The 27,587-nt window shown below is 36.9% G+C and overlaps 1 protein-coding gene across 5 annotated transcripts in view; it reads right to left on the reverse strand.

Annotated features, from left to right (window-relative positions):
* Nucleotides 1-27,587, reverse strand: part of LOC148837715 (homer protein homolog 1-like) — a 114,857-nt gene that overhangs the window by 48,056 nt on the left and 39,214 nt on the right. For all 5 annotated transcript variants that reach the window (XR_016090784.1, XM_088909933.1, XM_088909934.1 and 2 more), the window contains exon 2: nt 10,959-11,115. Coding sequence is in view for 3 of the 5 variants with exons in the window: in XM_088909933.1 (XP_088766059.1) it covers nt 10,959-11,115 (157 nt within the window). In the remaining 2 variants the exon portion in view is untranslated. The remainder of the gene's footprint in view (nt 1-10,958; nt 11,116-27,587) is intronic.

Here is a 27,587-nt window from a genome sequence, read left to right on the forward strand (position 1 = left end):
TGAACCCCTTGTAAATTATATATTTGAAAAAGAAGTTAATACTGTAGCTCTATACTCACAAGTTTAACAGTTAGTTCATCAGAGGGGATGGAAGCAATAATGCACAGGAAAAAAATCCTCGATTTCAAAGCTCATTAATTAGTAATATACAGTACAGTATATGCATTATTATGGAAACACATTGCTGCCACCAAGGGAAAAAGCATTCTTACCCTTATCTCGTAATTATGAGAAAACTATCTCGCAATTACGAGATAGCAATGATTACTTCAGTGTATGTACAACCTGTTACATTGTGCACTGAACGCATCTAGAAGCTACTGTGAACTTGGCTGGCACTTTCAGTTTAATGGTAGTGTCAATGTCAAGTGTTGCAGCTTTTGTACGGATTTTCTTTTGACTGGGGTTTAGTCATGCAATGTTTAGCAAATATCTTGCAATGTTTAGCAAATATGAACAGAATCGTTATAAGCATGAGGACCACTTTTGTATGATTTAGAGATCAAAGCAATGATGGTGCCGTTATGAACAGTTATACGTGCAATCAGTCTCACTGCTTAAAACTGTACAGTATGTCTGTACGTAGCAATATTGTAGTTCAGATGGGTAGCTGCATCAGCAAGCGTAGGCTGCAAAGGAACAAGTATAGGTTTATTCCAGTGAGGTGATTTTCATCGTTTGTGTTGTCTGTAGGGGGGCCAACTTCACGGAGCTGTTTATTCCATGCTGGAGCCTTCTTTGGGTGTGGGCTCCACAGCCGAAACGTGTTTTCTTTCTTCTCTTTTCAGCATGGAATAAACCTATTACTTGTGCCGATATACAGTAGGTACTGTACGGTATGACAATTGTGCTATTGCGTGATCACATAAAGTATGCAAGAATTACTATCTTGATAATTTTCTCTGAATTACGAGATAAGGGTGAGGATTTTTTTTTCCTTGGTGGCAGCAATGCGCTTCTGTACATTCTAAAGTGCTGTGCAACATTCTTAGCCCCAATGAGGAATCACAATAAATGCATGCTGAGGAGACCAGCAATTTACTTAACACTTCTGTTGATGTTTTCTTGTTATCACTACTTAAATTTGTTATTGATACATTGTGTTTTATCTGAAAACATAAGAATACAAGAAGGGTTACATACGAGTGGAGGCCATTTGGCTGTAGCTTATTTTGAAGTTAGTAGCTAGCTGATTGTTTCTTGAAAGACTAGGGTTTTGCCACTGTAGTACCGAAACATTTTATGATTTATTTCTGCCTCCATTGCAATAATGCTTGGTCTTTCTAATATCCCTTTTCACCTGTGCTTGCAATTTGTTGGACCCCTTGTCTTTAACCGGGTTCTGCTGTTTTCTTAATCATTTTCTAAAGTGCTTTTCCCCTTATATTTTTTTTCAAATTGATTTGTTGAGCCATTTGAGGGACTGTGCTTTCCCTATAGATTCATTCACTTTTGAGCTGTTTGTGTTTCAAAAGAATCTATTTAAACTGTTCTCCTTAAACTGCCTTAAGAAATCAAGCAGAAATCAATCTTGTCATTAAACCATTTTACATGACATTTTGTTGACACAAGACAAAGGTAAAAAATACATAATAAGCGGACAAGACATGCAAAAGGTAATCAATCACGCTTTCCAATCATATCTAATGATTCATTGTAAAGTGTTCAAAAAACATTCAGAGAAAACTAGGATAAATAATAAAAAAGCAAAAGACAGCACAGTATCAATACCTTTCCAGCTTAGTTACCTCATTATTTGAAGAATCATGATATTCTTATAAATTTGCTTTCAGAAAACTGTTTTGACAACAGTTTGAAATTCAGATTTTGTTTAAAATGAGAACGCTCTTTCATTGAATACTTGCTGTTTGGGGGAAAAAACACCAAAAGCAGTCTCACATAACACATTTGCATTTCATGTAGTCACCTTACATTCAAAGATACTGATTTTCATGACATGTTCTCTAATCATCTCTAATCATTTATTCAAGAATTCACAATTTTCCAGGATGCAAGGGAAACACCATTGTTTGCAAAATTGCAACACATTACATTACTGCCGGTAACACAGTCATGGTCTTTAATGCTCTTAGAATGACTGGATTCACCAGATGAATATAGGAATGAAAAGAAATAGGATCTGTGCCAGACAATCTTGATAAGCCTCCTGCCATATGTTCATTCTAACCCTGCTGGACAGGAGGGTAGGAGGGACTCACTTGGTTTAAAATCACCACTTACACCAAATCCCATTTTGAATAAGGAATCTCATTTAGAATTCCCGATGGATTTCCCTTTTTAAAAAAAAATTTGCAAGTTGAAATTGAAATTCTTGACATGCGTTAATTTCACAGCCTGCCTTTGAAGCCAATCTGTGAAAAACAAAGAGAGGGAAGCTTTTGTCCTCATCTTGAAACAGATGCCAATGACACGGGACAGTGTGGAAAACCTTAGGCACTCCGTTGTACTTCTCTATGACACTTTGCAGCTGAATGGGTGCAATTAATTGAGTTCACGGGAGGCCAGCTGCTAAGGCAGGGGGCCAGGGGAAAATTGATTTGAATTAACAAGCATCTCAAACTGGTGACGATTCAGCTTTTATAAGGGGCCTGCTTCTCACATAACCATGCGTACAGATACTGTGGTTCCGTGCGCAATAGGAATTTCAACAGCATCTTTGATCTTACATGTTGCTACTACAACATGAATCTGAGGGACACTCTCCACCCACCCTCTTCTCTCATCCTTGTGTGGTTTCCCTCTTCACTACCACAAAGCTATACCAGACAAAAAGAGAATGATGTTCATCCAGGTGGTTACTGCTATTGAGTCCTCCCTGTGTTTTTTTTTTCAAGCCTTCCAGTTTGCTCCCTTTATTCCCACAGAATAGAGCTTTGTGTTGTTCGTGATGATAGTGGGCAGGAGGCTCAGCAGAGGAGTTTGCTGGAAACTGCTTTTCGGTGGAGCCCACAGATTTATTGATTTGTAAAAAGGAAACGATCAATGGAGGCACAACTCTGTGCTGCTGCTTACATCATACGGCCATTGATTTAAAGAGGGAACTAAGAGGTGGGTGTATTAGGCCAACTGCTGCTTTAGCACTTCAGACAGAGGGATAGCTTCTGCATTTATAGGACTAAATGGATGATTTCAATGGTCAGGCTTGGCCAGGGCTGGGCTCATATGGAGATATGAAGGAACAGGTTTGACGACAATATTTCTGCAATAATGGGCTTATTAGATCATGTACTGTACAGATCAGGGGTTGTTAACATTAATTTCTAACTGATCTACAGTACAGCTATAAAGTATTGCTTTATTAAAGAACTCAAATACTTCTCTGTATTATAAAAATAGGGGCATAAAAGTGAAAAGACACTGTTAGGGAGTCAAAAAAGAATATAATCAAAGCGTACAATATAATCCTAAAAAGGCAAAAGACACACAGTCACTCATTCCTGAGTTCAGTTTTTTGTTGCTTCAGTCAAACATTGCATGAGTTTAAGTAATATTAAAATTTAATAAACTTATATATGAATTCAAATTCCACCAATCCTGCTGCATTATATTCTTTGAAAACCAATTCTTATATTGTACTGTAAGTTTATCAATTGTACCTTCCTTTCTGCCCTAATAATATGAACAATGAATATATATAATACTGACTGTAAATATGTGCGTTTATGTAAAGAAGCACTCCTGAGATTAAAAATAAAAAAAACATATACATTACTCTGCAAAAGTATTGAGACATTTTGCACTGTTATTTTCAGTCAACTATTTTCAGTCAATTCTGTTGGTGATCTAATGTTAGTTTTGGTGTTTTAAGATGACAGATTTATACATTATTCTGTATAAAGGTAGCCTTCAGCTTCATGGATTTATAAAGAGGAACAAACTGTGTTAAAGATGAAGAACACTTGATAACAAATCAAATGGATTTGATTAGTAAATGATAACTTACCACAACAATTAATATTGGCTGCTCGTGTGTAGTTTACCTTGTGAATCTGATTGTTGTGGATTAATGACTGCAAAGTGACTAGTGTGGCTTCTTTTCAGCCAAGGAAACTTGTAGTAATAGCAGTCTAAGTGGAAATATTAATAGAAAACACTTGTGGATGTTTTGAGTAAATTGTTAATGATGATAAAATACATATATTACTCCCAGTTGTGTCTGGGATTTTAGACATCACCTGTATTCTGAGAAAAGCACAGACTAAGGAAGAATCAAACCTGCAATTTCTTCTTGATGGGCACTGATAGATTAAAGTTAATAGCAGTGTTTCTAATCCAAGTAATACTATGCAGAAGACAATAACTGTAAGCACTACAGTATGTACTACAGCGGCTAAAATGAATTATTCCACTAAATAACAAAGGCCGTACACTCTGTGTTGACAAATTTAGTGAGGACATACAGAAGATCGAAGCTCCAGAACTGACTGAAAATACATTTATACTACATTTGTGCACTTCTCTTCAATCTTCCACAGATGAAGTTAGCTACTGTATCTGTAACATTGTTGCAGTCACAGTACTGTACTTCTGCATGAAAATTGATTTTTGTTATAGGAACATGCAATTATTTTTCTTTCCTAATTGCAAATCATAATTAACTACAACCCTTGTATGAGCACAGCAGAAATTGGGTCACCTACAATTTTTCACACTGCAGAATCCCATAGTAGCCACAGTAAAGGCAGCATTGATTAGAAGGATTAATGGTGCTCTTACTGACCACACTACAACCACACTGGAGCCCAGCTAGTCACACAGGTTACTGACGCACTGCAAACTGAAGGTAGCCCAATTGTCTCAAGTCACCTCCTCCCAAGACACCACTCTGCAAATTGTACATCTCCATTTTGAAGAATCCCAGTCACAATCAGCTAATGAAACAGCCAGGAGTCAAGGTCACGGCATTAACTGTAGGTCATAAGTACTTTGAATGAGTGTACTGGTTGATCCACTGTTGTGGGCTGTCTTGAAAAAAGGATTGGGTTCTGCAGTTTGCTAATGATCTATTTGCTTCACTTTTCTCAAGCTCCAATAAGGTGCAGTGTTTGCATATTTACTGCATAAACAGCAGGGAAGAGGTAATATAAATCATTAGATCATCTCTTTTGACCATGGTTACTAAAATCTGCATAATGAGGTGGCTGCAATCACACAGTTAAACCCAGTTAAAATTCTTGCACACATACTGTAGCGCTTCACCATTAGAATGCTAAGCAGAGTCTTTGCCATGGAAATTTCTGATGCGAAAGGTGTTTGAACAGCATTGCAGCAGAGACCATATTCTGAATTCATGTAAAACTGTTCAATCAGATCCATGCAGAAAGAATAACTGCATCAGATGGCAGGTGTACAATGCACATTTTGCAGGCTTCTAAGATTACCTTGAAGGGTAAAAAATAACACTGCACAAAGATATTCAATAATAATAATACTAAAAATGTGTTTTATGTACTTTAGACTGCTTCACTTTGCTCTTTTCATATTTCCATCTCATTCAGAAACTACATGAATTGCTTCAGTGCAAACTATTTTTAATTAAGAACAGTGTGTTTAGCTAGAAGCTTGGATTCTACTGATAATACTATTGATTGTATAAAACTGGAGCAGCACACTGGTCCATAGCATTGCTTTCTCACTGCACCAAAGACCCGGGTTCAATTCCTGGGGTGCTATCTGTGTGGAGTTTGTATGTTCTCCCCATGTTTGTGTGGGTTTCCTCTCGGTGCTCTGTTTTTTCCTATAGTTTAAAGACATGTTGGTAGGTTAATTTGCTTCTGGGAAATACGCCCTGGAGTGAGTGTGTTTCTGTGTGTGCCCTTTAAAATCCTGCCTTGCACCCAGTAATTCCTGAGACTGGCCCCGGGCCACTGTATCCCTCATTTGGAGCAGCGATTATTGAAAGTGTTGTGTGATGTAATGAAAAAAATATAGCATATTCATCCTTAGAAGCTGACATGCAAAGAAAGTATGTACTCTTACGTTCACCCAATAGTGCTGTCAACTGCGATCGATAGTGAGCATTTCACTGTATGGTTCTTTCTATTAATACAGGACAGACCTATAGTATGTAGTGCCTTTAGGCATGACCTGACTTCTTGGCACTTTATGAAAGGGAAAAAGAGAAAAGGAATTACGTAGCTGTACAAGGGTGCAAAAGCAAATAAAGATTCAGTAAGTCTAATTTGACTTTATTTTACTCTTTCCCACAGTAAAATGACACAGACAACAGCTCTGTACACCTCACTGTGTCTGGGTGATGAAATGATTTGAAACTGCAGACAGTTGTTAACAAGTGTCACAAGATTAACATAACCCCCTCACTAATGCTCACAGCCCAGTGTAGTCAAATCACAGGCATTCTCACTGCTGCGCCACTCTTTCTGTTTAGCCACAGTCCTGGGGGTTAGACAGGTATTCAGGTCACACAGAGGTATGCTGCTGGGGGATTATCTTTTCTGTATGATGCTCATTCTCTTACATTTACCATCCAACTGCACAGATGGTTAAGGTGTAGAGGAGAGTTTTGAATATTTATACAGTAGGTACTATAGTTTGTACGCAAGAAGTATTTTGTAACTACAGTATAACACCACTTTGTATTTTTGTTATTTTGCTTATAACTCTCAACACCATAATGCAATTGTTAACATTATCCATTTCTTTTTCAATTATAATTACTGTATTATTAGATTATGCAATTTTGCCATGACCCTATCTTTAAAAATGTACAGTATCCTCAGTAAGCAAGACTGAAAAGCTGTTAAATGCATTGTATCATTTTGCCTGCAGAGACATTTGTCAACAATCTACCCAAGACCATGATAAGGTTTTTTACAAGTTATGAATGATATGGTGACCAATAGTAGAATATGTTAAGATGAATCGCATGTTGTGTACAAAAAGAGCACATGATAAGTTTCTGAGTTCCCGAATGCAATACGTAATTGCTATATTTCGCCATGAGGGAAAAATGTTATTCAAAATGTTCTCACCTCAGTTTTGTTAAACTGATATTAGTCAACATATGTCCTGCAAAATCATTTTTATATAAAAATAACAATGATTGTATTGTCCATTATAAAGTTTTTTCAGCTTACTTTTTGTGGTAGTATAAATTCAATGGAGGAAGTACAGATTGTCTGTGACAAGCATTATACTTTGTAGGGATTAAAGAATTTTATTAAGAATGTCATTTTTTATCCTTTACTCTGAGTAAATATGAGTATTTGATGGCTAATCATTCTGAAACTATTATAAGTTAGGCATTCTAAAAAAATACAAAAAAGTGTATTACATGCCATTAATTATATAAATAGTTTTTCTTTGATATAAACTTCAAACAAATCTTGCAATCTCAACAAAATAAATGGCAAATCTCAGAAAACCATTTGATCTAAAAGCAACATTTCTACTCTCCTCTCAACTTGTGAGAAAACAGGAAATCAGTATATGCCATTTCTTCTTTCAACATCCATATACTGTAATTTTCACTAACAAAGTGTGTCATAAATTACTGTCTGCATTTTTGGTTTGAATTCTCAGTTTGTCCCAAATGATTTCTCGGAAGCTGCAAACACCATTGATATCAACAAATGTATGAAAAAACCTTAGAGGCATGACAGCATAATTTTGACATTTCTATACAACCAACCTTCCAAAGTAAAATGTTTGTCCCCTACTAACAAGAAGTGACAACTGTATGTCTCCTATGATGAGAAAATATCTCACATGGAGCAGCAAGTTCAGTTAAGGTTGAAGTATTAATTCAATGTGTATTAATGAAACTACACCTCCTTGAAAAGACAAAAGAACTAAATAACATAAGTGATCCCACACAGGCCAAGGCTGAAAATGTTTTTCCCTGGGGCGTTTGTCGTCATTCACAGTAACATGCTATATTTGACGAATCACAACCTCAAAAATTCAGACATAGGAGAAATCTACAGACAGCCAAAGCAACGTGTAACCCCTGGGAAATATCAGCACTCTTTCTGTGACACAGAAAGGAGGGGGGGGGGGGACAAGTCAAAACAATTTTTGTGCAGCTTACAACATGACAACGTGGTGTCTAATTGTAGAATCAAAATGTTGGTGCACTTAATCAATTATGATGTGCATGAAGCATGCCGATATAAGAACTGTGCAATTTGTTTGTATGCCATTAAATGCCACAAAAGATTTCAAAATGGTTAGGCTAATTGTAGAAAGCCTAAATAACAAAAACAAAACTTAGAAAAAGAGCCACTTTGAAGTGGGCAAAAGCGAATCTAAAAGACATCTTGTACCACCTATTTTTTTTAAAGAAAAATCTTTTATTATTTAAGCCTTAAAGCTACATCACATGTAATTATGACATTAAGGGAACATCATTAATAAAAATAATTACTCAAGGAAAGGGAAAGTGTTGACATGCATAATGGCTGCTGTGTTGAGTAATGAAGTGCTATTAAGGAGGAACAGCGGCCTGCGGCATGTTATTACTGTCACTGAAGTCTAGGTGTTAGGCAGTCAAGTATCTATTTACAGGAAACCAAGTGCCAAGGCTATTTTAACTGCCATATATCTACCCTTTATCAAGATAGAGGAGAACAAGGAAATTTGCTTGAAAGTTCTCTCAAGAAAAGAAACTTGATGTTTATACTGCTTCTCCACACTATCATGTCAACATTTGTCAAAGCCTATTTTGTAAACAGTAATATTACTGTGTTACTAATTACTCTGATGGAAAATACTAGGCAGCACTGGGTACTCGGCAGCTGATTGTACTGTATACATGTAGTACTGTACGCTATGAACATTTTGGATATATGCATTTATGATGTTTTAAAAAATATATGTACCTACAAAATTACCCCAAAATGGAATATGGAGTACCCTATCTCTATTATTATTAAATTTACAATTTTGTCTTTGGTGATCATTTTTTGAAAACTTTTTCAAGCTGTTCTAATTATATATCCACTTACTGCATGACAACAACTTGAGAGTTTCAGCCCAAGAGGTGGCATCTTGCTCGGTATGTGTACAGACCTATCTGAAAGATCCCCATCATAAACACTTCTTCACACCGGACTGAAATGTCAGATTTACTCAAGGCGACTGCCTATGCTCCAGTTTGATTCTTTGATTACACATAGAAACTTGCAAGACACGTTGGTGTAAGATCACTAATGTACTGTAGAGACTGTGGATGTTGTACAAATTTAAAATAACCAATTACAACTTAGGAAGAGCCCCATCTACAGTACATAGAATTACAGTAACTTAGCACATTGACAAGCTCCTGCCCATTGAAACAGCCATTTGTGAACATTTCTAATTGGGATTTATTTTTTTCTCAATCAATCAAAATATAGCTTACAATAGCCTCTATTGTTGTGCAGTATCCATTTGCATCTCCTGCATGTTTCACTCCAAATTTGTATTTGAATTATTTTTTTTACATGACAAAATGCACAGGATCATAATGACCGTATTCCTACAAATGTTCCTTGATCTTTAGTGTTAGCAACTTCCATGACTCTCCTCACTTGCTGCTATCTTGACACACACCCCCACCCTCTCTTAGCATGATAGCCCTGTGGCACAAAATCAAAGAATGAATAAATGACACCTCATTACCCTGCAGGAATGGCTAACAACATACATTGACAATTATTTATTATAGTATTCATCCACAAAACCACTGTATTTAAAGGGGGTATCCAGTGAAACACAAATATCCAACAGACTTTAGCAAACTGCAGTTTATCTTAAATACACGGAACCTACAGTATGATGTCACTATGATAATCACATGCTCCAAAATGTCTCCATAATGCAAAAACTTGTTCCCTCAGTGTAGCCTGAGCCACAAAAGACATCTTCTGCTACTGGCAATATTCTTTATTCAAAAATTTTATCTTACATCCTTTATCCTTTATACAGTAGTTAAATGCTGTATAGTCACCTTGCAGTAAGGCATTGTTTTTTAAAAATGTTAATGAATGTGACATACTGTATTGCCATGTACAGTAATGTTTCTGAACAGATGCTTTAGTACTTCCATGATGGCAGCAGTGGGCGTGATGCATCAGACTGCTTCAGTACAAGTACCTCTTCCTTTTCTTTGTGGTACAGGAGGCTACACCAGAGAATCATTTTCGAGACTGGTGATGTAACACTGTGGGGATGTTCTGGAGCAGGCTATCATCGTACAGTACAATGACATCACGCGTCATGCAGTTTTATACAGTTCATTTTGGATTTTTGCTTTGTGTTGTACTTTCCCTGTCAACTAGTTCATTCAAACCCTAACGTTAGGTGGTGTAGAGGCGTGAATTGAATTAATGTATTTTATTGGCATAACTCACTCAGATGAGGAGAAGGGCAGTCTGAATCCGTGGATCTCAGACCCCCACCACCACCACCACACACCACTTTATGAGGAATGAGCCACGGAGCTGCTGCAAGGGTGAAGATGGGGAGGAGGCTGGGATGCAACAACTAATACTTACAGTATATGTAGGTAGGTGGACAAGAGAGAGATTAGGGTTTGACCTCCTCCCAAACTTTAATTTAAAACTCCATTTAAGGGTACCCTCTATACAATATATTATAATTAAAATATTTGCCCTCTCATCTCAAGTTCATTATATAAACCTCCCCTTCCCCATGGATTGAGGTGTTCATCATGAGAAACATCCATTAAAGAGAAAACAGTCAAGAATGAATTGGGTTCACTTCACATCATGCACTTTTAAATTAAACAGTGACAATTACTGTATGATCACATACAGGACCTATTAAGTTTTATTAAAATTTATTTACATGAGGCATCAGCTGAAAATGTTGCAGACTATCAGTCATTTCAATCACCATGTAACTAAATTCTTGTTCCAATAACAGAGGCTAAAACTTTAGTTTTTTGCAAACAGATGAAAAGGTGAAAGGCTTACCTTTGACCCATCCAGGCTGATTATTCTGTAGACATTCCTTGTGCTGTCATAGAAGTAGGAGACAGTAACAGCATGCTTGCTGGTTGGAACCCAGTTCTTTTTGGTGTTGGGGTCAATTTGGAAGACATGAGCTCGGGTACTGTAGATGGGCTGCTCCCTGAGAGGAAGAAAGTAGAAGTGATGAATCTGGTTCGGCCGCAGGATTGTAGCCTCACAGAGCCCTGCAGGAGTCTTGGAACTGCCCCGAGTCTGGCAAACCACCTCCCCTTGCATCGTCGGCGTGGGTCTCTTCAATTTAGCCTTCAAAAAGTAGGGAAACTTGACAGGAGACCACAGGGCGGCACACAAACTGAACAAGCACCCACACACGCAACAAATTACAGAGCCTTAAAGCTGAGACAGTGCTCTTAGCCACTTGAATGGAAATGCCAGCTGTGTAGTCAGACGAGGGTTGCAAACTAAATATAGAGCTCTAGAAACAGTAATCTGCCAGAGTCCCACCCCCAGTCTGTTCATCTTGGTGTCGCACCGGCCTTCCTCTACATAGGACAATGTCAGCTTTCAGAGAAAACCAATTCAAATGTTCAGCGAAGCAGAGTCAAGAAGAGGAGGACTTAATCTTTGAGTCCCCTTGGGAAAATGAGCCTACAAGCAAGTATGCATGCGGACAAGGGAAAAGAGAAGAGAGGGCAAAAAAGTCAACTGTCTACTCAGTCTAGTGGATCTATGACAAAACATGTTGAAAGTGGTTAAGCCAGGTGACAGGTCATAACTACTGTACATACTGGTTCTCAATCCATCAGTTTCCTTTAATTTCATGAGCACCTGAGGGCTGAGATTTTTTTTTCTCCCTTTCAAAAACAACAAATGAGGAGCTCAAAGGCTACTGAGTCCCACTAGTCCTACAGCCTGCCAGTAGAAGCACAGCCTTTGGGAATCAAAAATCAATAATACAAGCTTCTCTCAGGGGTGACAGCACACATCTGAAGACATAATACCAGCACTGATTGTGCCCCTTCAATTCTCAGAAATCAGTAAAGGCAATTTCAATTTTACAAGCTAATTTCCAAATGTTTTATAAGGGCTGAGTCCCCCCGGGGTACTGTGGCTAATATTGAAGTTACGAAAACATGTGGGCTCAATAAACATCTCTGACAATCTCAAATATATCATGAACATTACTAGAAAAAAATAGTGAACTAAAAAATGTTTTGCCAGTGAATTTATTGGTAGGGCATTCACAAACTTCTTAAAGCATGAAATGCATGCTCATTGACAAAATAAAACAATTTATGTAATTCCGTGAGCTACAGATATTTTCATCTTTCATCACTGCTCACCACAGCAGTGTTCAATATGATAAAAACATCAGTTCACATAAAACACCTTTTGTGTTTCTGTTATTTATTCTTCTAAGAAAAATCTTAATATTGAACAAAACTGTATTAAATTCTGTGAAATAATCAAACTCAGTACACTTGTGCTGCAACCTTTCTAAACCTGAAGTAAAAGTAGTCAAATTAATAGTATATAAATGGTGTTAATGAAGTGTTTTCTAGAGCACAGCAACAAAGTTATGCCTGTTATTTTGAAGGCAGTTTTTAAAATTGTTATTAAGGACACCTTTTCTCCACTGCAGTTACAGGTTTGAAGAGATTACACAGCAGCCAAGCTTTTAAAGCAGATAAAGGTACTGTAAATTAATTTTAATCAGAAAGGAAGGATCTCACTGGAATCAACTAAATATGGAATAGAAAACCTTACCCTAACCTATCATGCTTTTAACATGATTAAATGTGGGGAGGGGTAGGGGGGAGCACGATTATCAGCCACCCTAAAATTACTAAAATAAGTACCCTTACAAAGGGAAGAAGAAACAGCATACTGTACATCAAGCTCAGTGATGTGAAAACCTGACTCAGAAACAACTGCAGCTAACACTAGCATGGCTCAAGACACAGACAACACAACTGCAGTACCATGAGTTAATTTCCTTGCCTCCCTTATACACCAGTATATTCCCCCGAGGCAGGCATTTTCTCCTATGAAACCTCATGAATTAAAAGATTAAACTTCCCAGGGTTTCTTGTCTACGTTGACTGTACATCTTCCCATGTCAGCAACTATACATGTACTAACAAATTATATTATACTACGTTATCTCGTATTTACAAGCCTAAATGCAGGAGATTTTTCATTGACCAGGCAAAGTGGGCCACAGCATCGGAAAATGTAGGTAGGCGATTTCAACATCTCCCCAAGTGGACTCTGTCCTATTCCCAAAATTGAATGAATAATGCCAACCCAGAGTTCTAATCAGCTGCCATCGCTGCAAGATGTTCAGTAACAAAGTAACAAGCTAGTAAGGGATTGTAGGATTTTCAAAGGCAGCAGCACATGGGAAAGCAGATAGGGAACTTCTTACAGCGCAGAAGAGGCAGTATGTCATTTGTCAACATCAAAGCCTCCTTGCATAATTCCATCCATTTTCTAACCGCTTCATCCAATTCAGGGTCGTGGGGGAGCCGGAGCCTTCTTTGCATAATTGAAGTGATTCATTCAGTAACATTCACTACAATTTAACAATGAAATGAATTAAATGAAAAATGGCTTTAGACAATGCTGCAAAGCGCTTAAATACATTTAACAATATCTAATTTTCATGGTTCACCAAAGATTACCGTTGGTCATTTCTTCATGATTTTGCAACCAATGTCATTTTTCGTCCTGTTCACAGTTCGGGAAAGGGACAGCCACAAAGTCCAATTAATGTCACAGGTCGTATTCTTGACCTGTCTCTGGTTAATCTTGCCAGCCAAGGTTATAACTGAAACAGAGCCATTTTGAGTTACCCTGCTAGTACAGTTTCTACTACATTTATTGATCCAAGGGTCCCTCAAGCCTCTTTTTCTGGTCCCACTAAATGAGAGTCCACAACATGGCAGTTTTGTTTCTCAAACAAACAAAACCCTTTTGAGTCGTTAATACACTCAGACTTCATTTTCGTCTGTGTCTTTTGGTCTGGGTTCTCCTTTGAGCTAAATGTAGTTCAGATTACTTTTCTTTGGGTATTCAAATCCAGGGTTTTGAATACCCAAATCACATTTTCACAAAAGTCTTCTATGTCCCAGGCTAAATAGACTGCATTCTTTTAAACTCTGAAGAGTAGGAAATAACTTAATCTGTAGCAATTGTTCGGTTTGTGTCTTTTTTCAACTCCTATGTGAAGAAGTGTTGTTTTTATTGATTATTCCTGTATCCTGTAAATGTGCATTACAGAAACATGGAAAAATATAGAGTAACTTGTTTGTAGATACATTATCACATTATACAAAAGGCAGTTCAAATAATCTTAGATCAGACCGAAGAAAACCATAGAAATGACCCAGTATCTTTAAAGTGACAATGAAATTTGATGTACAGGTATGCCATTTTCTTGTTATAATTTCCACTGATTATTTCAGTTTTGTGATGTTTTCAGTAAGGGGTTAGAAACACCATAAGGTTATAAACATAATGACATAGCAAATTTTATGCTTCCTTTTAAAATGTAGTATGATACCCTGTGTATTAGTGAATCGTGTATAAAAGATGTAGTAGGAAACCTAGCAAGACCTGTCACAATACTGAGGATCATGAAATTGTTGAACGGCAGCTACCAGATCATGAGTTTGTATTTAAAAATACACCAGACAGAACACCACCAATTCACGTCTTTCTCTAGCTGTACATGACAGCCACATTTACCCAACTGAAATTTGGTCCTGTCCTAAGATACATTAAATAGTAAATTTTCTTGAATGGTCTAAAAATGTTTATGTTTAAATACATTGACACATTCTTCAACAAAACATGATGTTACTGCAATCATCAGCATTTTTACCTAATCAATATATATTTCTCGTGTCTTTGGCTGGAAATCAAGCAAGACCTATGTACAGTACTATTTGAGGCAGTGTGTTACAACTCATGTTCTACAAAGAAAAAAATAAACTATTTAGTTGAAAATCCAAACAACAAAGGCTTTTTTCAAAACCAATGAATAGCTATTAACTTATCATGGACAGTGCCCTTCCGAACCTCTTTAATCAGTAAAGAATGAGCAGAAACGTAATAAAGATATCTTAAAAAAGTAATAAAGATATTTTAAATATAGAGCTTGTTTAAGAGTGCACTTCAGACCAGGATATCTAAGAGAATAATACCAAAAATGTGTTAACGTAGCCGGCTGTTCAGAAGATTTGCATAAAAGAGTGTAAAAGTACAGCACTAAGAGCTTCAAACGTAATGTGATGTAAACATACTTCAAATATAATACTGTTAATCTGAATTACTTAACATTCATCCATTTTCTAACCTCTTGCCGAAGACTATTCCGGCAAGCAACAGGCACAAGGTAGAATAGTGTACACTCTGAACGGAACACCAGTACATCGCAGGGGAGACAAACAGCACACACACAGACACAAGCATGCATACCTTCACACCAGGGCCAATTACCCCCGAAGCCAATTACCCTATCAGTATGTCGCTGGGTTGTGGAAGAAACCCAGAGCACCCAGAGTAAACCCATGAGAACACATGGAGAACATACAAACTCCACAAAGACAGTACCCCTGGTCCAGAATTGAACCCAGTCCCCCAGCACTGCAAAACAGCCTAACCACTGCGCCACTCAATAAGAGTTCATTTTTTCCATGACATTTTTTATAACCCAGCAATTCTAGGAATTTCTAGGAAGTAATTTTCCAAATGATCTACATTCAACAACTGCACAAACCACAAACCACAGGAATATCCATTTAAAGTGACTGTGGAGAAAATGGACACAGATCAAAACAGATCAGAATGCATGATGAGGAATATTTCACTATCGATGCAATTTTATGATGTGATATAATGGTCTTTTAAAGTTTCAACTTTTTTTAAAGGACATGTTGGCAATATATTCCTGAATAGATTTTTCCTATTAAGATTAAAAAACATAACAGAGATACTGCATTTGAAACCAAGACTTGCTAACCACATACTGAGAGCTCACTCATGCATGAAATTAAAACATTTCCAATCAGTATGTCCACAGGGTAAATGGTCAGCCTGATACACTGTAATGGATTGTTATTACTGAGAATAAGTGGCTTTCTGAGTAGCAATATGTATAAATTGTCCCAACAGGTTATACATCTCTTTTGTCACAAGTTTAATACAGTTACAGAAACACCAGATTAACAGGTGTTTTTATCATTATCAGGGTATATACTTCAATTACAACAGTACTGAGACAGGAACATTAACAGGAAGTTTAACTTTTGAACAAAATGAAAACTCTGGTAGGCAGTACTGTAATGCAGTGGTTAGCATTGCTGCCTCACAGTGCTGGGGTTCTAGGTTCAATTCCACACCTGGGGTGCTATCTGTGTGGAGTTTGCATGTTCTCCCAGTGTTTACATGGGTTTCTGCCAGGTTACACCTCTTTCTTCCCACAGTCCAAAAACATATGTTAATTGGCTTTTAGGAAAACAGGCCTTAAGTATGACTGTGTATGGTACATGTCTGTTTTTGTGTCTGGCTATGGACTGGCATCCCATCCAGGGTGTACCCTGCCTTGCACCCATTGCTTGCAGGGATAGGCTTTAGCTGCCCCTGCAACCCTGAATTGGAAGATTGGAAAATGAATTGATGGAAAATTGTGTTGTTATACAACATAGACATCAAAGAGAAAAGGGAAATACAGAATGTATCCCTGTCCCTAAAGCAGCAAGGTTTATCCCAGTTCACAATGTCTAAAGATCTTTAAAAGGAAAATGATGAAAATGACTGAAGCTGAAGAACTGAACTACCTTTGGCTTATGACTAAACGAGTCATCTTAATTGAATGGATTATTGAAATAATTTGAATTCTGAACATTTTTCCGGTAAAGAATATATGTTGTTATTCTGAATAACCTGATGCAAAGGTCACAAGTAGTGGTATGAAATATAGGCAACAGATGATTTCAAACTAATCCACACAAATCCTGGTACCAAATCCAGCATGCATATGCTACATATATACTGATGTATTGAGATATTTATTTAAAATATGTATGACTCAAACATTGTGCTAAGCCAACCATGAAACTCTCTTTTTAACAACATTCACCAATGGCTCTAAAATGAGGCAAAAACAAATACAAATGCTCTCTAGTAAGAAAGTCAATTAATCATCAAGCCATTGCAAAGTTATTCCTCTTGCCCCACATATTTGGAGAAAGAGGTTTCTCAACATAATGACATCCTTAAAAGATAAAACTTCAAGAACAGTAACTATAATACATCTATAATTTATTAAACCAAGAATATGTTAAGTGCAAGACTTTGTATGCAACACTTACTATATATGCTATCTGGTAAGATTGTTAATGTTTAAAATGAGAACTGTAAAACACTGCACATTCACACATTTTTTAAAACTATTTTTTTACCCTTTTTTCTAATGAAGCTTACAGTAGGCTTAGTCATGTAATTTGCCAAACCGCTCTATACCACTACAGTATAGTGTCCCCACCACTATGCTGGGGCATTAGGACCCACACAGACTGCAGGGTGGGTCCCTCCCGCTGGTCCCACTAACACCTCTTCCAGCAGCGACCATGGCTTCCCAGGAGGTCTCTCATCCAGGTACTGACCAGGCTTAACCCTGCGTAGCTTCAGGAGGTAGCCAATTGAGAGCTAAAGGGTGATACTGTATATACAGTAGTAGCTGCTGGTACTTAGGTTTAGTGTTAGTGCTATTTTAAGATAAAGGTTCCCAATCCTAATCTTGAAGGCCCATGCGACTGCTGGTTTTCATTCCATCTGAGCTTAATTGCCTAATTGAAGCCTTAAATGAACTAAGAAGGCACTTGATTGTAATTTTACATGACGAGCTGGGAGATGCTGTTAAATTGGTGTCATTTGGCTAATAATGAGCAGATTTAGGTAATCGATGACACACTGGCATTCCAGGAACCAGGTCTACAAGAATATGGCATTTAGCCTGAAATCTGATAGTTTCATAGTTCCTGCCAAATACCCTTTAGATGTGCACCTACGTTTAGCTTCTAATGGTTTGTATTGAGGCTTAATTTCAACAATTAAATTACAAATTAACTGCCAAACTCTCAAAGACCAAAAATGTCTCCATGTTTTCGCTTTTCACATCTAAATACCTTCAACACAAATGAAAGTTTTAATTTAATTTCTGATTTCCTTTTCTGAGTCAGCTACTGCACTTCCTACCTAGATAATTACAGTACAACTAGTAAATGTGAAGCACAGGCTTTGAAAATCTCTGTTGCTTTTTGTTACTTTGGGGGTTGTGTCACCCTAGTGAAATTATTTAAGAGATTAAAGAGATTAATTTGTGAATGAGGTACTGCATGAAAATGCCCATTCCCTAAGAGTTTTCACACGCACAAAACCCTTGTAAAAGCCAGCATGCGTGTGGAAAATAAAGCTTTCCACTTTTTAATACCCTCTCCGATGTGACAGATAAGGTGAAATGTGTTGACCCACACGGTGGGGAGAGGCCTGTGTGTCACTGCGTTAATGTCACCTGTGCAATCTGTCGCTTTGCACCCTAGAGTCACCCCCCTCCCCCTCCCCAGAGTTTCCTTAAATTCCACTCATAGCAGTCCTGCTTAGCTGCTCTGTATTTAGAGGCTTAAAAGGGGTTATCTTTAATTTATTTTTATTGTGATAAGGGCAAATATGGCTGAAATTTAATCTGGAAATGATTTTACACTAGATAAAATGTGTTCAAATGATTAAATGGCGTTAATATGAAAAGTCACAGGGTATTCTTCGGCTGTTCACATGACTTCCCTGGTCATCTGCAATTCAATATGAGTGGCCACTTATTGCAAAAGTGTTGCTGACTAATGCTAACCGATGCTTGTTATTTTAAAGAAAGAAAAGTTGACACAATTGCATCACTTACTGTATACTGTAGCATTTGGTGATCACAACAAAAGAAGCACAAAAGAGTAGAGAAAATCGGGGACTTCTGCATTGTCTCTGTTCTTTCGGGAACACAATTCTGGTTTTGTAACTTGCTGTGGTACACTCACATGTAACCAAATGGGAAATACTTTAAATCTTTTGTCTGAAAAGGTTTAAGAGCTGTCATTTGTAATGTCTTTCCTTCCAAGTAATCCATACTTTCTTTTTTTATAATAACTTTCAAATATAACATTGTGCAGATAATCAGTTCATTGAACTGTCCGTTTACCTGGTAAATGTTGCTTACCTGTTTTCTTTCATTCAGTTACCTTGTTACACGTTGAAACAAAACGACAGATCTCTAGATATCTGTATATTCATCCTATGATGGAAGCATGGGGCTTTAGTGATTTTAAGAAGTGTGATTTACCTCACATGGACTAAAAAGGAAAGAATCTCAGCTATTGGAACAAATGGTACCACAGATCTCCCTGCAGTCCAGTTCAGCACATACAGTACTGTACTGTATCTGTTTTGTGGGGCTAAGCATAGCAGCCTCTCTGGCTTCACTTTAGTGATCAATTCTGAAAAGTGATATACAGTATTTGAGATGTAAAATGATTAACCTTATAGGAACTGTAAAAACAGGAAAACAGGTCAAGCTCTGTACTGTCAGACATTTTGTATAGTATCAGTATCAATCTTTTAGGACACATCTATTCACATTTCATTACATTTGTTCAGAAGTAAAAGGTTAAATACTGTAGCTACTCATTAAAAAAATGTATTTCCCTTTCCATCAGGCTTTTTTGGTATCCTATCATTGTTTAGTAAACACTGTAGTTTTGAAGGACTTTTGAAGTTTGAAGTTTGTCAGACTCAAGGATCATACAGCGGCTCACTACTGACAAAAATAAACGCAGAATAGAGTTTCCCTTCCATTCTGGCTTGCCATTCTGGATGACGAAGTTCCGGATCCCCACAAATTGGAAGCTTCCTCATTTAGAACTCAATTTAGGAATCCCAACTCTTCTTTTCGTTGTATATTACGATGAAGGAACTATCAACTCTTTCAAAACACTGTAAACCAGGTTTATTTTAAGGGACCACAGTTACTGTATAACCAGGTGCCCTATACAGTAATGGCACTATTTGACAAGACTGTGAAATCTGTTATCTTTCTTTCGTGGGATGAAACATTCAATATTTCCTCAAAGCACTTTACTTAAATATCCATTTAATAAACTGCTCCTTGGTTAAACAAAAAAAAACAAATCGGCTTTTCTTAAGTAAATTAACCCATGTTGACACTGCACTGTGGTTTAGAGTTCAGCAGTACCGACTTAATACCTCAGATTAAATCCTGGACTTCCTGATTGACGATTCTTTTGTACTTGACAGTTTTATCAGATAAGGAAATGCACTTCCGATAGCACATGTTATTTTAATTTTTAAACATGTGGAAATTTTAAGTGCAAAAACTCAAAGAGAACAATAACACAACAGTACATCCATCCAATACAGGCTTTATCCAATACAGGGTCTTGGGAGAGCCAGAGCCTACCCTGTCAAGCACGCTACAGTACGTAAACAAGATCAATCACAAAAAAAACAAAAAGGGGTGCCAATGCATACGTTCTGATCAGTTGTAAATATATTAAATGTTTTACCGAATGTGGATGTTGTATCTTTTTTTGTTAGTGGAGCCTAAATTGAAATGGGCAATATTTAAATAGATTAATTACATATAATTTTACAAGGTTAACTCAAGAATTAAGCACATTTGAGAATGTTTATTGAGGACTTGGGCATAGCGAAATTTGGTTTAACCTGCTTGGCTGAGTACCAGTCCCCTGGCTATAGTACGAGGAGGCTGGGACCCCCACACAGAGGGAGAAGTGACCAAGGGGCAGCTGTAAAGGTGGAGATGGGGGGGTGGAGGAGGGATGCATAAGATAAATATGAAAAGAGAATTTTACTTACAGTGTTACACAGTAGCTTTTTGGGAAATGACGTCAGGAATGGCTATGATTTGGAATAGCTGATATGAAAGTGTCATCAGTCCACGTCTCTTTGCGTAAGAACAGCATTTATTACTTTCATCATTATTATAATAACAGTTTTCTTGTATAGGGAAAAAAAATGTCTTTCGTAATGTTTTTATCAATTGTTTTGGGAGTATACACAGCTCAAGAACAAATGAAGCACCACTTCCATGGACAGATTATGGAAGATTATGGAAGAGTTCCGAAAGAAACACTTTGAAAAGAAAATAGTAACAAAGAGACCCTGGGACAAGCGAGGAAGGACTCTTGTAAAAATGGGGAAACTGTGTTTTAAATGCATTAATTGTCTTACTGCTACTGAAAAGATTCTTTCTGTGAGCTAATGGGCCACAATGATGGGACTTGAAGGCCTTCCAAAAAGATAAAAATATCTTTGTATGGTGTGTTTTGTAAAGACAAGAGCAAGGGATTTTTTATACAAGAAGAATGAGGCATAAGAGGGAGCGGATGACTATTTAAAGACTATTAACAGCAAAAGAATATTAAAACAGCAGAAATAATTAATATGACATTGTTTCAGCCCTTTTATATTTACTCAGACTCATTGTCACTGGAAAGATATTTTAAGTACAAGGAAAGTGCTGAGGTCAAATACTGTATACATCAGACAAGACAGGTATAACTCATCCTGTGACACAGTGTACAGTGGTACTGAAAACCGAGCCTGTTGTTTGTAGCTTTGTTTCTGGCACCGTATTTCTCAGGCAGACCAAAGATCCTTAGATCTTTTTAAGCAAAACAAAAATAAACACACTTGAGAGTGAATGTTAAAAGGTAAAAACCATCAACAATTATCCCTCATTCTGGAAAAAAGTAAATAACTATTCTTTCTATTTATGTGTTCTTTCGATTTATGGGTATGTGTCATCGTTATGTGTCAGCAGAAAAAAAGATATTTGGTCTAAAAAGACTATTTTTATAAATAGAATTTTTACCCATCAGACATGGAAAAGACTATATATTAGTATACACATTATTCCCTCCGAAATATTTGCTGAGAATTAAATTTAAGATTTTTATATTGTTAAGGGTGACATGGTGTTGCAGTGGCTAGCATTACTGCCTTGCAGCGCTGGGGTCCTCAATTCAATTCCGGACCTGGGGTGCTATCGTATATCTGTGTGGAGTTTGCATGTTCTTCCCATATTCACGTGGGTTTCCTCTGGATGGTCCGGTTTCCTCCAACAGTACTAACACACACAGGTAAGTTGATTTCTGGGAAATATGGCCATAGAAGAATGGACTGGTGTCCCATCCAGGGTGCAATCCTACCTTGAATTTAGCTCTGCCACAAGCACTGAGGAACAAAGTGGTTATTGAAAAAGAATGGAAGGAATTTTGTATAATTGTGTTTGCAAATGTCTGTATGTCTGTAGCACAAGCCCATTTATTCTATGTATTCTATCAACCGAGTTCAGTACCCAGCTATTATTTTGCCATATGAAATGATCGTGACCCAATGCTTATCATAGCTTTCTCTGGGCAATGTTTTTGCCCGTTTCTGAAATCCCTATGAATCTTTGTATACTCCATTTGCTTTCCATTAGATTTAAGAACTGAAAAAACATGCTCTCAAGCATTAAGATAACAGGAGAAACTGAGCTGAAGGAAGCTCTGCCACAGAAACTAAAATTGTTTAAAAAGGTACCTGAAATAATTTTCCCCATGTCAATTATAGAAGATACTTTTAAAGACCTAAAAAGAAAACTTTATTAAGTTTAATAGACTACAGTGCTCTTCGTTCAAACTCATTAAGATGGTATACAAAAAGCTCAGGACAGTACTGTGTGAAATTAGCAAGAATACTGTATACATAGGGAATACCCATATCCATACTACTGAAAAAGAGGCTTAAGTACTGCCTGTTCTGTAAATGTTTTGCCAGAATGGAGAAATTACATTAAGAATATACAGTATGTCAGAATGTATTACTTTAATTTCTCTTTGCCCAAGCTTAATGAATTAAACAGAATTATTATTATACTAAAATGGAACAATAAATTGCTAACAAATCAGGATGTTTTAAAGGAAATAAGTTTAGATAAAATGCAGAACACCTAACTATACATACCTATATTTTGATTGTTCTTAATATAATGTATCCAACAGTGTATCAAAGTTTTAGTTTTAGTTAACTTCTTTTAGTGAACTTCCAGGGGTCACTAAAATGGAATTTGAACAATGTATTAATGGAAGGAATCTAGTCTTCATTTGATAACTTCTGTTCCTAGAAAGAATAAGAAGCCATGACACAAGAAGGCAAAGCCAGAAAATTCTTAAATGAGCATGTCATTTGTGGAATAGATAACACTACCCCAAACCAGTCAGTACTTTGTCCCAGCCTTATCATAGTATTGCATAGGAAGTCTTTATGGAGCGTACTGAAGAAGAGCTCTGTTAGTATGATAATTTCCCAAACGCACTTGAAAAGTAACCCCTGGAGAAAAAAATAAAGCCATTTACTGTTTGTCACCTGTACACAACATCTTTCAATCCACAATAGAAGTGAAAGACACAGATTAAGGAACATTATGTATTAACCAAACAGTTGTTTAAAAAAAACTAAGCTTTCCCTTTAAAAACCCTTATGTGTTTCAATAAATAATATTGCAGCATGGATGGGATAGTTTCCACTGTGCCGGAAAAAAGGCAGATGTTCTCGAGAAAGATTCGCCAAATGGAATCATCTCTCTACTCTCAGACTGTAGTGGTTGAGTCCATTTGGAAAGTAGCTGCCTGCACAGAAGTCCATTCTCAGAATCTAGTGTTTTCAATCTTCATTTAAAGCAAATAAATGTGTGGACTGACTGTGTGGACAACCCTGAGCATGCCAAAATAGTGCGTGCATCCATCCATCCGTCAATTTTCTAATCGCTTCTTACACTTCAGTGCTATGTGGGAGCCCAGCAAGCAACAGGCACAAGGCAGTGTACACCTTGGATGGGATGCCAGTTCGTCACAAGGCAGACACAGACTCAAATTTCCACACTCTTACACCAGGGCCAATTTTTCTAGTAGAAAATTAAACAACTAGTGTTTTTGGACTGTGGGAAAAAACAGGTGCACCCAGAGAAAACCCACGCAAACACAGGGAGAACATATAAACTCCATGCAGACAGCACCCCAGGTCCAAAATTGAACCCATGGCCCAGTGCTGCAAGTCAGAAATGCTAAACACTGCACTACCGTGCCTTCCCCACCGCAACAGGCATTTCGGCAGATGGAAATCATAGCAGATATGCAGAGAAAAACCTTTTAAAGCAATACAAAAGAGTCTAACTGTGTTCTTCTAAAACTGTAAATGTGTTAGCTGCCCAGCTAAGGATAGCTGCACTCAAGATGAATCTTGGTGACATATCGTTTTACAAAAAAACACACCCAGGTGTACAATCCTTATTAAAATTACTGTCATTAAAGCTCTTTGCATTTAAATAGTATTAATCATTCAGAAATTAATACTATAGTGTGGGAGCGGATTATACTCGACTACAGCACTACTGGCATGTTAATCTGAGGGACCAGTATGATGAAAATGATGCAATCTAATCAATACCAGCCCAACGGAAATCTCCCCAGGGGATGTGCACAGCTTGAGTACAGCTCAGGGCACTAAAGCTGCTTGCTTTGCCTTGTTAATTAAACTCCACCCATGGACAAATGAAGTAGAAAACAAAATACTACTGAACAGAAAATGAATAACAATAAATGATTAGTTTTGTTGCCATAATATTGCATGACAGTGAAATCCTTTACAGTTCTATAAGTATTGGTAGGCTATTTAACAGAAATTACAGAAACATTGGTTGTTTGTAATATTTTACTGTATTTTGTAAAATAAAGAATAAGCTAAGTAAATGTACTTTTCACTTATACTGTACAGTGTACTTCCATCCATCACTTCAGGTCTATATGGTATAAGCTTGAAGGGGAATGGAAGACAAAGTATTCCTGTTTTTGTGTATTTTATATACCTTTTAAATACTTATCAGCAACACATGCAATTTATCTGCAGTAGCGGAATGGATTTTACACTTAAAACAACAAAGTGCTACTAAAACTAAATTCAAACATCTTTATCTTTGGATCTTTAGTCCTGACCGCGTGTACGTTTCTAAAAGATGCAACCTGACCCATGAAGGGAAGATAAAACACTTGCAGTTCTGAGACATCCCCACCAGAGGGCAGGAGCCACTCATCAGGTCTAAACCCTCAATGTAACCTGGATGAGGTGGGTATTGCTGTTTCCAGTCACATTTCACTCAGAAATCTGCTTCTCATTGTCCTTTTAAAACTTTAGTTAGAAGGGAAATGTATTTAGTTGAACTGACAAAACCGTCAAAATCTCTGTCAACAGAAATGTTTAAACTAATTTTAAATTAAAACGAAGTAACCGGTCACTTACATCTAATGTTATATATTTTAAATAGGTATTAAAAACTAAGTTTACAGCAATGTAAATCAAAGCAAAAAAAAATCCTCAGTAAACAGCTAATTTGCTGCACTTCATTTTTAATTGTGTCTGAAAACGTGCATCATACAGTGCATTACATACCCAACTAGAGCGAAAAACCAAGTACAGTACTTCTGAAAGACCCTGGCAAATCTGGAAGGCTTATATGTTTGGATGCACAGGAAAAAGGAACTAAGGAATAGTTTATGTGAGAGACAATCCACATATTTTGAACATCTAAGGTTACTTTTCTGTACAATGGTTTGCTGTCTTTTTATTGAACGTATATATTATTCCTATACTGTAGCTTCTTTAACCCATAGCCAAATAAAGGATCAATACAACCTAATTTGCACAAGGGAGCTAACCTCCCATCTCACTCCCCCATGTACAGTAAATCTAGTATTTAAGGATGCATTAACATTGGTAGTTACCGTAGTTGCACCACAGAACTGAACCACAAGACAAGTAAAATAAAATGTTCTGAATTATTCATAAAAGCAGCCCAACATCTTTATGTATAATGGTCTATTTAGGTATTTTTTACTTAGCCTTAAAAGTAAAGGGTGCTTGTACTGGGTGATCATGAAGTCGGTTTTTACACAGTATCTTTATGCTTCTATTTTTTACTTACATAAAGGCTTACAATTGATTTTTCGAGGATTTTCAACAATTGTATATACTGCATATCTAATATCATTACGTGTTGAGAATTACTTTTCCAAAATATTCCTAAAAAAATATGACTCTTTCATCGCTGTTTGAATCGTTAGTGAGTCTGTGAGGGTGAGGGTGAAATTATGCAGAACTGTGTCACGTCATGGTGAAAAAAATAGTGGTGTATCTTCACGTATATTTCCATACCTGCTAGTGATGAAGCAATGCAAAGGTATTGTTGACATGAAAACAACAAATACCTTCAGCTAACAGAAGAAGAGACTTCTAATGTGTTAGAATTGATTTTAACGTACTGTATCTTTCCCCACTATGACCAAGGTATAAAGCGCTACAACTGTACAAATGTACAGTGAGCTACTGTACATTTCCCATCTCCTAGTGCAAAAAGAATAAACTAGTAGCCAATCTCTTTCCTTTTTCTAACGAGAGCTGGATTTAAACCAAGGTCAACAAAGGCATAAAGATGGCGCATTTACACACTAAACTGTTTAATTGCTTCTTCAGTCAGTATTTCAAATGGATCTTACAAAGATGCTTGTCTGGATTGCTAATGGAAAAGCAGATAAAGCGCTAATTAAGGAATTCAAAGTTAATTTCCCTTTAAGCAAAACAAATTATATCCTGTCCTTTCACTCACCCCTAAAGTTTTCCTTACTCCCAATTTCTCTGTACTGTACCTGAAACAAAGCAGTTATGAGGTTCCTAAATGAAGGTCTTTGAGTGTGTATGTACGGTATCTTGGGGAGAGGAGAGGCAAGTAGATTATTACTGCACAAGAAACAGATTGGACACAACTCAGTTAAAAATAGCATTCAAGGGCTATGTTTCTCAAGCAGTACAGAGGATGACAGTGGACACCAATTCCACAACAAATTGCAAACACAAATGGTAATCAAAACAGGAAATACAGTAATGTTGCAATTAATTAAAACCGACAAAACCTGAAGACATTAATCAAACTTTGTCTCATTCTCTGATAGTCCTACCTACTGTATATCCACCTGATTATTGGGACTTTTCTGGAAAAAATAAACATTGTTAACCTTAGAGTTTTTAAAGAGAAAATCAGGTTAACTTCTGAGCTCTAATCATTATCAACGAAAAAAAAAAATTGACGTTTTTTCCACACATAGCCACAGCCTTTGTAGAGACACTGTATCATCCATTGGCTACGGAGTGTCTCACATTTATTTTTTAACCTAAGCAGTCATTTTAATTTAAACTTCATAGTTTGAAGATACAAAGTTGGATAATTGAAGTGAGACTGGAATGATAAATCGGAGGGGGTATTATTAACCATTATATTTTATTTAGGGTCATATAACTCAAGTTAATTAAGTAATTATTTCAAGAATAATTCTTAAGTTCGGTATATTTTTTTCTGTAGAATCTGTCCCGGTTCATGACTGCAATATCCTCTTTGGGGTATTCCCTAACATTACTGTCTGTGTAATCTTGCTGGGTTTTTTTTAG

The sequence above is a fragment of the Atractosteus spatula genome, chromosome 3 (assembly GCF_055471065.1).
Source record: "Atractosteus spatula isolate fAtrSpa1 chromosome 3, fAtrSpa1.hap1, whole genome shotgun sequence".
In the NCBI taxonomy this organism is placed as follows: domain Eukaryota; kingdom Metazoa; phylum Chordata; class Actinopteri; order Semionotiformes; family Lepisosteidae; genus Atractosteus; species Atractosteus spatula.